This window comes from Paramisgurnus dabryanus, chromosome 14 (assembly GCF_030506205.2).
Source record: "Paramisgurnus dabryanus chromosome 14, PD_genome_1.1, whole genome shotgun sequence".
NCBI lineage: Eukaryota > Metazoa > Chordata > Actinopteri > Cypriniformes > Cobitidae > Paramisgurnus > Paramisgurnus dabryanus.
The window spans coordinates 26,845,519-26,861,662 of record NC_133350.1 but is presented as its reverse complement, the minus strand read 5'-3'; the positions used below and the strand labels follow the sequence as shown (position 1 = coordinate 26,861,662).

Below are 16,144 nucleotides of genomic sequence, written 5' to 3'. Positions count from 1 at the left end.
TTGGCATTACATATTTAAAACAATAATTACATAGTCTAAACCTACACCAATCTTGACAACTATATACCGTTGGGAAGCTCTAAGAATGTAGTTTTAATATATCAACACCATTTTGAAAAAAAGAATTATTAATGAGTCATTTTCTAAAATATCGCAGACCAACAGGTGGGCCCAAAGTGTTATGACATTTATTTGGAAATAACCCATTAACCTGAAATAACCTCGACAAACTATATATTGTTGGAAAGCTCAGGGAATGTAGTTTTCCTATTTCAAGGCCATTTGTGGATAGAATTTGTATAGTGACAGTTATTTTGTTAAATGTCACTCCCCCCATAGGAATACATATAAATGATTATATATTTATAACACTAATACCCTATATACTTGAAACAATCTTGACAAACTATATATTGTTGGAAAGCTCTAGTAGTGTAGTTTTCATATTTCAAGGTCATTTGATGATGGAAATTTAGTAGTGACAGTCATTTCGTTAATTGTCACTGACCCCATAGCAGTCCATATGAATTCGTATATATTCATAATTCTAATATTCTTCAAAATTAATCTATGAATCTTCAAAAATCTTGACAACCTATATATCGTTGGAAAGCTCTAAGAATGTAGTTTTCATATTTCAAAACCTTTTTGCATTAAAAACAATGCAGAGAAAGTAATTTATTAATTTGTGACAAGATAATGCAACTAACTGTTGTCACCTAGTGGCCTTTGTTGGTAAAACCACTAAAAGTGTGACAGAAACTTCATTTTTTGTTATTTTCACTTAAAATTTGGTTCAGAACTAGTTGAGACTTGTGTCTTTATTGTTGTGGTGTTTTGAGAGTAAAACATTTAAATTTTTATATACATTTGATTAGAGAGTATATACTTTATTGCATTATTTGAATTATTTCAAATAAATTTAAACCGGTATAACTATTTTGTCATTTAATATTCACAACTTCAAACACCTCAGTGTAAAAATATAAATGGACTTCTTTAAAAGGAGACCAAGATTTTGCTTCTAAACCAAAGAATGCCAGAGTTATAGTAATTTTAACATGCAGATCACCTTTTCACCACCCCAATCAAAAGGGGCAGTGACAGTTATAGGGTTAACTTAGTTTTGGTAAACCATTCTCTTTAAGCACATACAAAAATAGGTTGTTGAAATTTGGCCCTCTTTATGATGTCATAAGGAGCTCTTATTAGAAAAATACTGCCCCTTAATCTGCACTATCCAATCACAGCACTGCCATTTAGTGCAGAGAAAGAGAGAGAGAGAGAAAAAAATAATTCACAGCACAATTGAGTTTCAATTGCAACACACCACCATTATTGTGATCAGTGTTTGCACTTTATCAGCTCATTTGCATTTTAAAGGACACACCCAAAACGGCACATTTTTGCACACACCAACAAAGTGTCAATTTAAAAATGTTATAATAAATTATCTATATGGTATTTTGAGCTAAAACTTCACATATGAGCTATGGGGACACCAAAGATTTATTTGACATCTTAAAAAAGTCTTGTGACATGGGCCCTTTAAAGTGTGTCTATTTTAAGAGGATCTATTGACAGTAATGCAATAAAATATACATAACTATGTTTTCAGTGGTGTATAAAGACCTTGCATAATGAACCGTTATTTTTTTATTACCTTAGAATGAGACGTTTTTATCTCCCCTTACGTATTTGCAACCATGTTTCTATAATAGCTCTAAATTAGTGGTCTCAGAGTCTGTGAGTTGCCTGCCAAAGCACATTCTATCAATATCCTCAATTTTAAGATTTATTTATTACATATATTTTTATATAAGCTTAGCTTCATTTAAGTATGTTAACTTATACAGCAATGATAAAACATATCGACATGTAAAATAAAATCAACTCAAAAAAGTAGCCCTCCAGATTGTTTTCTCCATTGTGGTAGCCCTTGCTCACAAAAAGGTTGGAGACCCCTGGGACAAACTGCTGTATACAGAGCGGGTTTCGTCAATATGTTGTCTCAGATGATGACATGTTTGTCCTGTGGCAGCAACTATAGATGTGTTTTGAAAGGGAAGGGTGAGCTGCGGACTGAGACGTTGGTTGCAATTCGCCACTAAATGCTGTTAAAATCTACACACTGCAGCTTTAATGACTTTCTGGTGTGTCTAGGTTTGTATTGTGTAACACTGATAGACATTCTCGGTATTACACAACAGGAATTTAGGAGTTAAGCAGCTTGATTTGGCTTATATGCCACTGCACACACAGGTTAGACTTTAAGCACTACCATAACAATGTTTTCCATGTGGTATTTTGAACTATGATCTCAGATACTTTAACTCTGTCCAGACAACTCTTTTGAAAACAATCAATCAAATATTTCAGCTTAATTTCTATTATGCTTCAAACAGAAAAAATTATATTTCAGTATTTTCACCTTTATATTTTCAATAGGGTTTTTGTAAATATCATTAATGTAAAAGTAACAGCACGACAATGCTTTAATAAAATGTTTAGGTTAAAATCATAAACTGAATTGAGGACAAACAGCCTATATCCATGACAAATATATATATATATATATATATATATATATATATATATATATATATATATAAATATATATATAAATAAAAGATGCATAGTTGTCATTGAAATACCATCTTATTGCTAATAACTTATTTTATGCTGTAATAATTTAATAATAATTTTTGACAGTCATGTGTGTGTGTGTTTCTCTTTGTGTATGACTGTCAGTTCTGGTACATACTATCTGATACTCTACCCTGGTACACTAATTTGGGCAAAAAGAATTCATGATTTTTACTTTTTAAGAAAATTATATATTGCTATAGCCTGTAACATCTTTTTGTTGAAATAATACAAAATAAAAGACTTTGGACACCAAATGTACCTGCAATTATATAATCACCCATACGTTTTTCAAGATTAATGATAATATACAACAATTTACTAATGTAAATGCCATGAATAAATATGAACTGTGTTGAGCATTAAAGCAGAAAGTCCTTTATTGTTGCTACAAAGAGGAGGAGCTTGGGCAGAGTTCAGGGAAGTTCCTGAGAAATAGATTTTCCGAGCACAACAAATGACAGATACTAAATAAACCTTTTTTACAGAACAGTTACACATCCACAATCTCTTCTCATTTGCGATACCAAATTCTCATTTTCCGTTCTTGTTTAATCTTCCTCTGTAACTGCAGTGTCCCATAAAGCAAAGCTTCTGCGGTGGGAGGGCAGCCTGGTGAACAGACACATGCATACATTAATCTACGGTCTTATAAAACATCATTCTGTACAATAGCATTTAATCCCAGAGAACACACATACTAGTATAGATTGAATGCACTGTAAGACGCTATGGATAATAAAATCTGACAAATACATAAATGTAAATGAAATATCTAAAAATGTCAGTTTTCCTCACCTGGGACGTAGATGTCTACTGGAACAATACGATCACAACCCCGGACCACAGAATAAGAGTAATGATAGTAGCCACCACCATTAGCACAACTACCAGAAATAAAAAACAAACAAATTAGCCCACATTTCTCAAAAAAGTCTGTCCTAATTTGCTTATTTCTCCTCGTTTCTTACCTTCCCATGGAGATGACGTATTTGGGCTCTGGCATCTGATCATACACCTGCCATCAAACAGAGCAGTCTTATTGCACAATTGATTTAAACAGGAAACTACATGTTGTATCTAGGGATGTCACGAGAACCGATACTTCGGTACCAAGTCGATACCAACTTTTTTTTTAACATGACGGTACCTGCTTTCTCTGGAACCGAAGGTACCGAGGGTGCAATACTCTTCCGGGACTGATGGGGGCAGCATATACGCGCGTGTGTATTTGACGCGCCACAAGAGTTAAAGTAGAGGAAGAACCGAACGCCTCAAGCCGAAAGTATACTCGGGACGTCCGCGTATGCGCGCCGTCCGCATGACGTCATTTTCGTCATCAGGAGGGTCCGCGGACGGCCGCGCGGACCGTCCGCGTGCAGCCCAAAATTTGAGACCGCGCGGACAGTGCGCGTACAGTCCGCGTACGACAGCGCATGCGCGTGAAAATATTTAGACAGGACACTCCACTATAAACAATTATACAAAGGAAATAGACAGCATTTGCACACACACTATCGTTTTTCTTCTTTAACTTTTACTTCTTCCAAGAACAGAAAGCTGTGGAGCATGTTTGTTTGATTCCTGTTCTTTGTTGTCTTCTTGTTTGTTCTATACTGTGTTTGCAATGGTGGATCAGTTACCTTTCTTCACCTATCCTAATGTTTTAATGTACTCTAAATGTCACCAAATCAGTGCTGCCCTGACAGCCTGTTAGACTAATAATTTGAATAAGAAATCATTTGTATTGCGTAAAGTGTCGAACGCGGCCATCCGCGTGTAGCCGCGGGGACTATACCCGGAAAGCTGCGCGGACGCGTGCGCGCGCGAGCCGGACGCGGACGCGGAAAAAAAGTATACCCGGCCCTTGAAGGGAATACCTTTCGTATACCCGGCCCTCAGACGAGCACACGGGAATCTCTCTAAAGTAGTTTGTCGCTATCAAACATAGAATTTGGCAAAGCTCTTGAAAGACAGACACCCCGATCTCTTTAAATAATTCGAGGTAAGTTTTAATTCACATTAACATTATATACAAACTGTAAAACTTTAATTTTATACTGAAACCCAGACCCTATATTATGTTTGTTTGAGGCAGCTCTCATTAATGCCGTGTAACCAGCTAACTTTATGCTAGATGTTAATGTTTTGTGTAAGTCAGTTATTTGTTAATGACGCTGTGTTTCTAACATAAACTTATCTATAAATGGGCGACCATGCATCGCCATTTAGTCATCCTGTCAGCAAAATGTAGCCTAATGTCACTGGATGTAGTATTAAAATGTTAAGGGTTTTTAATAACTATTTTCATCCTGCAACAATGTGAGTGATATTAAACTAATGCTTGCATTCAGAGTATGTGTATGTGTGCGCGTGCGTGTGTTTATAAGTGCACCTTAGCACCTGTAGCTTTAGCTGATTTATTAGTCATTGTCAGACAGTATGTTAAATAAATAAAATGTATTTCTTATTCTCTCTTATTTTAACAGTATCAGCCAGAGGAAGATGTACACCAAGAGAGTCAGGAGAAAAGTCAACAAACATTAACACAGACAACCTAAACAGAAGCTCTTAAAAGTTTTCTAAAATGTTGAAATGTTGTAATAAAAAAAAATATTTAAGTATAATTGTTCTTTTTTTACACACTGTGGTACCGACTTAGGTACCGAGTACCGTGTACTTTTTGTGGTATTGGTACAGACTACTAGATTTTTGGTACCGTAACATCCCTAGTTGTATCAAACAAACAAAGAAACATAAATAAGTATACATAATAAAAAGGTATATTAGCTTAAAGTAACACACATAATAGTTTATTCAAACTGCTATGGTGTGTGAATACCTTTCGTAAGGCAGGGGCCATTTTATTGGTTAACGTTCCTGCGACGATCATGACATCAGCCTGTCTAGGGCTGGCTCTAAACAAAAGACCAAATCGTTCCATGTCATAGCGAGGGGCGGCCATGTGCATCATCTCCATAGCACAACAAGCCAGGCCAAAAGTCATGGGCCACAAGGAGCTCTAACAAACGACACAAAATATGTAAAACATTAATTTAAAAAAAAATTCTTAACCCATTTTAATATTTAAGATATGTACAGAAATACATACTTTGCGTGCCCAGTTGACCAGATCATCTAACTTGGTAATAATGTATTCACCTTTGCTGCTGAGCGATGCGGCTGGTTTCGGTGCTAATGCTGTGCTTTTCTCTCTGAACGGGACCAGACTGAAGTATAACCACAAGCATAAGTGTCAAAGCCTTTTATTGACAGTTACATTAAGTTTATGCAAAGAGACAACAAAAACACACACATTCTGACAAACTTCAAGCACTGATTGTGCAAGAATGGGTTGCCATCAGTCAGTATGTTACACAGAAGATGATTGACAGGATGCCAGGACAAATCAGAAAAAAAGGTTTAACACTGCAAATATTGACTCTTTGCATAAACAATAAATTTATTTTGTAAAGTTTGCCCGTGTCATCTACAGCATAACAAATTAATATATTTCACACCTTGTTGTGCTTTCATCCTTTCTGTCTGTCACTGGAACTTTTTTATGAGCAGCAAATGATGAAATGGCCCTGCATTACAAACATATAAACTTGATTATTCCATATACAATACAGTAATACATGATTACCGTACATTCACAGCTGAAATGAAGCAATACAAATATTAGTATAAATACTAATGTACACATTTCTATGGCATGTTTAACCATAGTGGTATATTTACGATTAGTGATGAACATTTTTAAAAATGCCTCAAATTTAAATCAACACTTACCTTACATTAAAAGAACCAAGGGCGGAAAGGCGTGAAACTGAAATCATGACACAAATGGCATTTCAATCGATTATACTGGATCTAAAATTGATCTAGTTCAGAAGAAACATATTCAACTTTTGTGTAACACTGTCTGTGCACTACAAGAAAACTGCATAAACAAACGTGCATAAAACAAATATTCACAAATAATAAAAACAGAACAATTATTCGATTGCACCTAATAATATGCACGTTCTTGTAACTTCTCTCTGTGTCAACTTTGTAATGTAGTGAACAGGTACAGAAATCATCGTACACTGACTACATAAATGTAATTTCTGCATCTGGAAAGGTTAAAGCAGTTATCACATTCATCTCTTATCTAGTTTAATACTGGAATATTGTCAGGTGTTTGTTTTTATTTGACAGTCAGACTCAGATCAGTCATGTTGAGTAACAAGGTAAGTGAGTAAAGTCTCTCACAGCACGTGAGGATTCACTTCACAACAACACATACATTACAGTAGAGTTACATTTAATGCAACACGTCTAGATATTAAGTAAAAAGGTAATGCTGCATTGCCATCATATGCAAAACCGTCTAAGAATAAACTCGTTCACTCACCCATCAGCACTGCCATCTCAGCATATCATCTACTTCCGGTTGTGACACAACTTCCTCCTGTGTGTAAAAGACCTCTTATTTTTCTTATAGAGCAGTTCCTGCTGACATAGGTATTCAGGCCAATCACAACGTACAGATTAGTTGGTTAATCAAAGTGCTTTTCAAATTCGTACATTTCAGGAAGAGAGGGAAATCTGGAGCTATAATAATGTAGGGTATGTGGAAAATAATGTGTTTATTAACTCTTTCACCGCCATTGACGAGATATCTCGTCAATTAAGAGAAAACGCTTCCCCGCCAATGACGAGATTTTCCGTCTTTCCGCAATCCGCAACTTTTTAAACCCGGAAGTATTGCCCTATGGCAAGCGGCTGCATGTCCGTGTCTGTTTTAAAGATCGCTCTGAATGGGATCTCTATGAAAAGTCCGTCACATAAATGGAATTATCTCTGCTTTTTGCTCAAAATGTGGTGTTTTTGCAGAAACCTACCCATATTCAAAAGCTGATTACAAAAGAACCACTGAAGGTAGGATGAAACGGGGTTTTTTTTTGAAAGCAGAGGGTCTATTCTTTCATTTGGTATATTGTATGTTTATATATTTAAAGAAGAACATTTTCTGGAAGGCATTAAACTTTGGTGAAAATCATGAAAAACGCTGGCTGGCAACTTTTTAAAAAAACGCTGGCGGTGAAAGAGTTAACATTAAACCACACAAATCAGGTTTCCCACACCTTAGTTAACTTCAAATTCAGGGACCTTTCAAGGACTTTCCAGGTCCAATACCCTTAAATTTAAGGACTAAATAAATGTGGGGACACATTTCAAGTGAGAGCAGGGTTACATCGTGTTACATTTTAAGAAACATTGTTAAAGTTCCCTTTCGAGGGTGACACTTTGGGGACGCCTCCAGGGGTAAGTGCGTCTGAGTGTGTATATCAAATTCAACCAATGGTGAGGCTTAATGACAAAGACAGGGTGACACGGGTGCCAGGAAGTATTTTGCTATCTGAAATATTGCCAAAGCCGGCGTTTAGGGATGCAACGATTATAGATTTTGATGGTACGGTTATAGTCTGATAAATAATCACGGTTATACGGTTATTATGGACTCATTTATTTTACAACATTAAAGGTGCAGTGTGTAACTTTTAGAAGGATTTCTTGACAGAAATGCAATATAAAATACATAATGTTTTTATTACCTTAGAATAAGACGTTTTTATCTACATACAACGAGGGTCCCCTTACATGGGAGTCGCCATTTTGTGCCGCCATGTTTCTACAGAAGCCCTTAAAGGACAAAGTTTTTACCAAGTTGTTTCCGTCGATAGCTACCTTAGCTTCTCTATGCGTTTTGGTAAACGGTGGACTGAAACGTTGGTTGCATTTTGCAACCTCACCACTAGATGCACTAAAATTTACACACTGCACCTTAAATGTAAAAAATCACATGAATACATTTTTGAACAATTGCTAAATTCTTTTGTATTTTCAGTTTGTGAATTTTTTTCTACAATTCTTGGACAAATGATAATAATAATAACCTAGCAAGCTTTGACTTAAACAGTATAGGTGCCTTTTGAAACCTGAAGGCTATTCATTTTAATGAACTTTTTAATAAATGTAATTTTACATTTGGACTGAATAAATGTATATTATTTTGATTTGTTTTAAGTATTAGTAAAAATTAGGGCCGGGACTTTAACGCGTTAATTAAGATTAATTAATTACACAAAAAATAACGCGTTAAACATTTTAACGCATTTTAATCGCACTTATTAATAGAGTCATTCGTAAAAGCTACAGACCCTGTTTTAGTTCGAAAACTCCGGGGTTGTGCTGCAGTGTAAATAAAAGTAGACGGAACCTAAACGAACAGCTGATTTTAACGTGACAACGCATCAATTTCAAAGTAAAAATGGTTTACAACGGAGGTTTTGCCCAATAAACATCTACCAACAAACTACAGATTATTTTAACATGTATCGTAATGTCTGTTATATGTTAATGTTTGAGTATTGTTGGGTTTAAATATTGTTGTAATGTTGTTTTGTTTCAATTTAATTAGCTTATTACGAGTTTAATTTAAGTTTTGTTTGCTACTTTAAAACGAATTTCGTTTCAAATAATTTGTCTCGTAATTATAAACAATGTTTTGTTGTTAGGTTTTGTGAATATAAATTAAAAAGAACATTAAAAGCAACACCGTGCATCTCATTGATGCATATGCTTCCGAATGCCAAAACATGCAGTGATTAAATCACTTACTTTTCAAAAAATCAGCCTGGCAGTGCCCAGAAGTTAAATTTACACGCGCATTTAGAGCATAATGTAGCAGCACGTTTGATTTGCGGTGTTCTTAAGACTTTTAAAAAATCTACTTCATATTAATTTTAATAGGCTACTTTGACGGAGGACAAGCACAGAGAACAGCGACGGCAGGTAAAGGAAAAAAGTTAAATGGTGTTTTTCTGACGAATAGAGTCAGTTTGTAAGAACATTTTTAAATGGACTATAAGATCATCAATATGAACTCTGAACAATGAACTATTATAAACATAACAGCAAGAAAATCTGAAGAGGAACTCGCAACATTAAAGCAATAAGCATTTATGTAGGCTAAAGCTATATATCACCTCTTATGTTTTAATTTAGTTAAGTTTCAATGGTAAGACTAAAGGCGCGTACATTATGCAGCGCTTTTCACATCCGAATCCCACTTAAGAAAACTATAATGTGGAAGTTAAAAATGTGCATAACATATTTTTATATATTTTAATATAGGCTATATAGTATATGTTTTGTTGTTTTTATACGTGAGGTGGGGGATCCGCGCAAATAGGTACCGGAACACAGACAGTCACAACCCGAGAATCCCGAACCCTGCAATTATTAAAAAAATGACTACTTTAAGAAATGCGGGCCAGGAAGCGGGTCGGGTATAATATATATATTTTTTTTCTTTACTGTCCGAGTTGCGGGCGGGTAAGATGAAAACCTCGGTCGGGTTCTGGTTGTTTTGACCCGCGCATCACTGGTAAGCGTCGATAAGAGCATGGTTGTGTGTAAGCTATGCAACAAGGAATTCACATATCACCGCAGCACATCGAGCCTCAAATATCATCTCAATGCAAAACATACAGCAGCTAGCGTGGACATTAGCCCGGCTCCGGGTACAACGACTTGGTTGAACAAAAATAAACAATATTTTGTTGCTTAAGCTTATGTATTCAGTCATTATTCATGGTACACTCTTAGAACGAATGTGTTAAAAACAACACATTAGTGTTGATTCTGGGACAACACACTAACTGCGTTATCCTGGAATCTCTGTGTTATTATTGAAACAACACATTTTGTGTTACTTTTAACACAACATGTGTTATACTTGAACACAAAATCAACACAAACTGACACATAATGTGTTAAAATTTCTTTCTAAGAGTGTATACTAAGAGTGTAAAAAAATTACTTCTTAATGTTCTCAGGTCAAATATTTATATGTGATTAAAATGCGATTAATTTAGATTAATTAATTACAAAGCCTATAATTAATTAGATTAATTTTTTTAATCGAGTCCCGGCCCTAGTAAAAATAATAAGAGCCTCTCAAAACGAATAATAACACAGGGTTATCCTGGACTGGGTACTGCGAGTCATTTTGACAGGTTTAGCTTAAAGAGTAACTAAACCCTAAACCAACTTTTTTTAGTAAATGATCTATAAGAATGATGCTTTATTAGTGCTGTTCATTGATTTTAGTAAGTTTTTTGACATTTGGATATAAAGTGTTTCAATACTACAATATATGGTGTGAAAACGTCTGAGTGCTGCCCTCTTCAGGTTGAACGGTGGCTACTGCAGTTGAATTTTCTTATTGGATGTTGGGTCCAAGAAATAACTCGTGACGTAAGCAGGTTCAATATCACCACGCCCTTGTTACGATCCCACCACACACTTAGTTCGTCCCCTCTATCTCCCTTGGGATCTGCCCACTTTTCTTGCATTTTTCAAATATTGCAGTGGGTGGAGTCAGGCTCTGACCAGGGGTTTAGTTACGCTTTAATATTACACAAAAATCAAATATAAATATTAGGACTGGCAGTTTTAACTCATGCTATTAATTCATAAATCATTAACGCGTTAAAATAATTCAACGTAATTAAGTGCAGTCAGATCACCAGGAGCCCCGCCAGGATTTGATCCGCGAGGAGGAGGTTTTTAATGCTGCACAGCCACAGACCGATTGGAGTGTGGCTCTTTCACGCACCCGTGCAGGCAAGCACGCAAACACACACACACACACACACACGCAACCAAGAGACGTGTCACGCGCAGATATTCTGTTGAATGCGGAGCTTTGTCATACAGTGCGCTAATGAGCAGTCGCACGCCGCACGCGCCTGGTGGTTCATGGATCTGGTTTGTGTGTGCGTGCGTGCGTGAAACAAAAACAGGCGGTGTAGCGGAGGCTTTACGGTTACTTAACCGTGACATTTTAAAGCGCGGTTAATAGTGAAACTGGTTAATCGCTGCATCCCTACCAGCGTTACAGGGGTGCAGGAAGTATGGCAAGGGAGACACAGCGCCTCGTTCCCTTCTCAGGAAACAAGTGTTACATACGTAACCCGAGACGTTTTTATGTGTCAAACACAACTATGCAAAAAAGCATTTTGGTATGAATCAACATTAGCATATAGTAGATATGAACATTTAAAGCGAACAGTTTAGCACGTGTGCTAAAAAAAAGTCTAGAAATTTTATGATATTATCCTACACTACACAGGTAATAATATGGATTTTTTTCCAGAAAACTTCTTGCATAAAATAGATTCAAGCACTTTCAATGACCTGTATCTATGTATGTATATTCTCAAAAACTTCCTAGGGCCTTGAATTTTTTCCCCCAGATTCACAAACTTTCAAGGACTCGTGGGCTTCTTTTGATAGACCCGCCCCACACATACGCAACCCAGGCAATGATGTTGATTAGTAGTCACACCCCTTACTGCTGATTGGCTACATGTGTGTTTGGTAGTCGGCCAAAGAAAAGTTTTTGTTTTTCAAAAAATCACGCACCCCGCCTTTAAATCCTAATGATTTTTGGCATGAAAAAAAACGATAATTTCCACCCATACGTTTGTTGGCTATCCTACAAATATACCCGTGCTACTTATGACTGGATTTGTGGTGCAGGGATATATATATATTGTCCTGTGGTGAAGCATCTGTACCTTGATTGTTGATGCGTATATTCATGGGTATCTGTGCAGTCATGGCGAGCAGGTTGTGCTGCAGGGCTCTCTGCAAAAGTTGCGGGTGTTCCTCCAGCGGCAGGGCCATCTTCTTTTCCGGGGGCTCGCCTGACTCCAGCTTGTCCCGCAGATGCTCGAGCGCCGCCACCTGGGCGAGGGTGGCCTGCGCGGCCGCTGCCTGGGCCGCAGCTACAGAGTGAGAAGCCAGAGAGACGGGTATACGCGGCTTGATCCCATCCTCATCTACAAAAGACATAAAACACATTTTAGATACAAGCAGACCAACTTCAAAAATTGCGTAAGTAAGTGTGTCAGCACGTCTCACCCTTTTTAATTTTGTCTAAGGACGAAAGTGAAGCACGGAGAGTTTGGGTGAGGAGAGCATGGTGGGCATCCCGTTGGGTGAGTAAGTGAAGAGCGAGCCGCCGAAGCCTTGCCTGCGACCTTCGCGCCGGTTGCTGTCGATGGCAACCAGATTCTCTTTGTATTTCGAAAGGGAAGGGTGCAGGTGTACTTGGTGGCCTGAGCCGTTGGTTGCAATTCACAATCTCACCACTAAATGCTGTTAAAATTTACACACTGCACCTTTAATGACTTTCTGGTGTGTCTAGGTTTGTATTGTGTAACACTGATAGACATTCTCAGCAGGAATTTAGGAGTTAAGCAGCTTGATTTGGCTTATATGCCACTGCACACACAGGTTAGACTTTAAGCACTGCTATAACAATGTTTTCCATTCGGTATTTTGAACTATGATCTCAGATACTTTAACTCTGTCTAGACAACTCTTTTGAAAACAATCAATCAGATATTTCAGCTTAATTTCTATCATGCTTCAAACAGAAAAAAATAAATAAAATATATTCCAGTATTTTCATTTATATTTCAATAGGGTTTTTGTAAATCTCATTACTGTAAAAGTAACAGCACGGCAATGCTTTAATAAAATGTTTAGGTTAAAATCATAAACTGAATTGAGGAAAAACAGCCTATATCCATGACAATTTTTAATTTTATATATATACTCTATTACCAAGGTATATTGCTATAGCCTGTAACATCTTATTGTTAAAATAATAAAAAATAAAGACTTTGGACACCAAATGTACCTGCAATTATATAATCACCCATAATTTTTTTAGGATTGATGATAATAAACAACATCTTACTGACAATAGCCATGAATAAATATGAACTGGATTAACTCAGCATTAAAGCAGAAAGTCCTTTATTGTTGCTACAAAGAGGAGGAGCTTGGGCTGAGTTCAGGGAAGCTCCTGAGAAATAGATTTTCCGAGCACAACAAATGACAAATATTAAATAAACATTTTTTACAGAACAGTTACACATCCACAATCTCTTCTCATTTGCGATACCAAATTCTCATTTTCCGTTCTCGTTTAATCTTCCTCTGTAACTGCAGTGTCCCATAAAGCAAAGCTTCTGCGGTGGGAGGGCAGCCTGGTGAACAGACACATGCATACATTAATCCTTGGTCTTCTAAAACATTATTCTGTGCAATAAGCATTCCTGTAACTCAACTGGTAGAGCAATGAATTGGCAGCACAAAGGTCATGGGTTTGATCCCAGAGAAAACACATACTAATAAAATGTATAGCTTTATCTCTTCGGATAAAGCATCTGACAAATGCAATATCTAAAAGAAGTACATTTTTCCTCACCTGGGACGTAGATGTCTACTGGAACAATACGATCACAACCCCGGACCACAGAATAAGAGTAATGATAGTAGCCACCACCATTAGCACAACTTCCAGAAATAAAAAAACAAACAAATTAGTATTAATCTCCCAAAAATTACACAATGAACTTGACCCTTTAATGTATTCAGTCTTTCAAATCCAAAGCTTTTTTGAAGCAAAGTCCTAATCAGCATATATCTCCGTGTTTCTTACCTTCCCATGGAGATGACGTATCTGGGCTCTGGCATCTGATCATACACCTGCCATCAAACAGAGCAGTCTTATTACACAATTGATTTAAACAGGAAACTACATACAGTATCCACAAATAACATAAATAAGTATAAATAATAAAAGGTATGTACACACATAATAGTTGTTTATTCAAACTGCTATGGTGTGTGAATACCTTTCGTAAGGCAGGGGCCATTTTATTGGTTAACGTTCCTGCGACGATCATGACATCAGCCTGTCTAGGGCTGGCTCTGAACACAACACCAAATCGATCCATGTCATAGCGAGGGGCGGCCATGTGCATCATCTCCACAGCACAACAAGCCAGGCCAAAAGTCATGGGCCACAAGGAGCTCTAAACACAGACACAAAATTAATAAAACATTTTAAAAAAAAATTTCTCTAAACCCATTTTAATATTTAAGATATGTAATGAAATACATACTCTGCGTGCCCAGTTGACCAGATCATCCAACTTGGTAATGATGTATTCACCTTTGCTGCTGAGCGATGCGGCTGGTTTCGGTGCTAATGCTGTGCTTTTCTCTCTGAACGGGACCAGACTGAAGTATAACCACAAGCATAAGTGTCAAAGGCTTTTATTGACAGTTACATTAAGTTTATGCAAAGAGACAACAAAAACACACACATTCTGACAAACTTCAAGCACTGATTGTGCAAGAATGGGTTGCCATCAGTCAGTATGTAACACAGAAGATGATTGACAGGATGCCAGGACAAATCAGGAAAAAAGGTTTAACACTGCAAATATTGACTCTTTGCATAAACAATAAATTTATTTTGTAAAGTTTGCCCGTGTCATCTACAGCATAACAAATTAATTTATTTCACACCTTGTTGAGCTTTCATCCTTTCTGTCTGTCACTGGAACTTTTTTATGAGCAGCAAATGATGAAATGGCCCTGCATTACAAACATAAAAACTTGATTATTCCATATACAATACAGTAACACATGATTACATTCACAACTGACATGAAGCAATACAAATATTAGTATAACTACTAATGTACACATTGCTATGGCATGTTTACCAGAAAATTGTAAAAATGCCTCAAATTTAAATCAGCACTTACCTTAGATTAAAAGAGCCAAGGGCGGGAAGGCGTGAAACTGAAATCACGACACAAATGTTATAATCGATTATACTGGATCTAAAATTGATCTATACTAGTCAACATTTGAAGTGGATCAAAAAAGTTGATCAAAGTTGTCCTAAGACAAGAATGGGTATTAGGGATTGGTTTTATGTAAACTTTTATTAAAGGTTTTGATACACTGCGAATGTTGACTAACGTTAGTGTAGTTCAGAAGAAACATATACTTTTTTTTGTATAACACTGTTTGTGCACCACAAGAAAACTGCATAAACAAACGTGCATACAACAAATATCCACAAATAATAAAAACAGAACAATTATTCGGTTGCACCTAATAATATGCACGTTCTTGTAACTTCTCTCTGTGTCAACTTTGAAACAGTGATTTACCGAAACCGTCTTGCACGGACTACATAAATGTAATTTCTGCATCCGGAAAGGTTAAAGCAGTTATCACATTCATCTCTTATCTAGTTTAATACTGGAATATTGTCCGGTGTTTGTTTTTATCTGACAGTCAGTCTCAGATCAGTCATGGTGAGTAACAAGGTCAGTGAGTAAAGTCTATCACAGCACGTGAGGATTCACTTCACAACAACACGTACATTACATTAGAGTTACATTTAATGCAACACGTCTAGATATTAAGTAAAAACGGTAATGCTGCATTGCCATCATATGCAAAACCGTCTAGGAATAAACTCGTTCACTCACCCATCAGCGCCGCCATCTCAGCATAATATCTACTTCCGGTTGTGACGCGACTTCCTCCTAGTATTTAA

The 16,144-nt window shown here is 36.7% G+C and overlaps 1 protein-coding gene across 1 annotated transcript; it reads right to left on the bottom strand.

Annotated features, from left to right (window-relative positions):
- Window positions 1-13,516: 13,516 nt before the first annotated feature.
- LOC135719201 (NADH-quinone oxidoreductase subunit B 2-like) lies at window positions 13,517-16,144 on the bottom strand. The gene is made up of 8 exons (XM_065241794.2): window positions 16,077-16,144; window positions 15,339-15,375; window positions 15,097-15,165; window positions 14,688-14,805; window positions 14,418-14,597; window positions 14,222-14,268; window positions 13,988-14,076; window positions 13,517-13,766 (listed from the first exon to the last, which is right to left on the bottom strand). Exons 1-8 carry the CDS (start codon window positions 16,090-16,092, stop codon window positions 13,669-13,671), a joined length of 654 nt encoding a protein of 217 aa, XP_065097866.1. The 5' UTR covers window positions 16,093-16,144; the 3' UTR covers window positions 13,517-13,668.

Excerpts from the sequence above, each read along its gene's own strand:
- LOC135719201 (XM_065241794.2), bottom strand. Across the intron at positions 15,166-15,338 it reads CTTGGCTCTTTTAATCTAAG|GGCCATTTCATCATTTGCTG; the intron begins GTAAGTGCTGAT and ends TTTGTAATGCAG. Across the intron at positions 14,806-15,096 it reads AAGGATGAAAGCTCAACAAG|TCTGGTCCCGTTCAGAGAGA; the intron begins GTGTGAAATAAA and ends GTTATACTTCAG.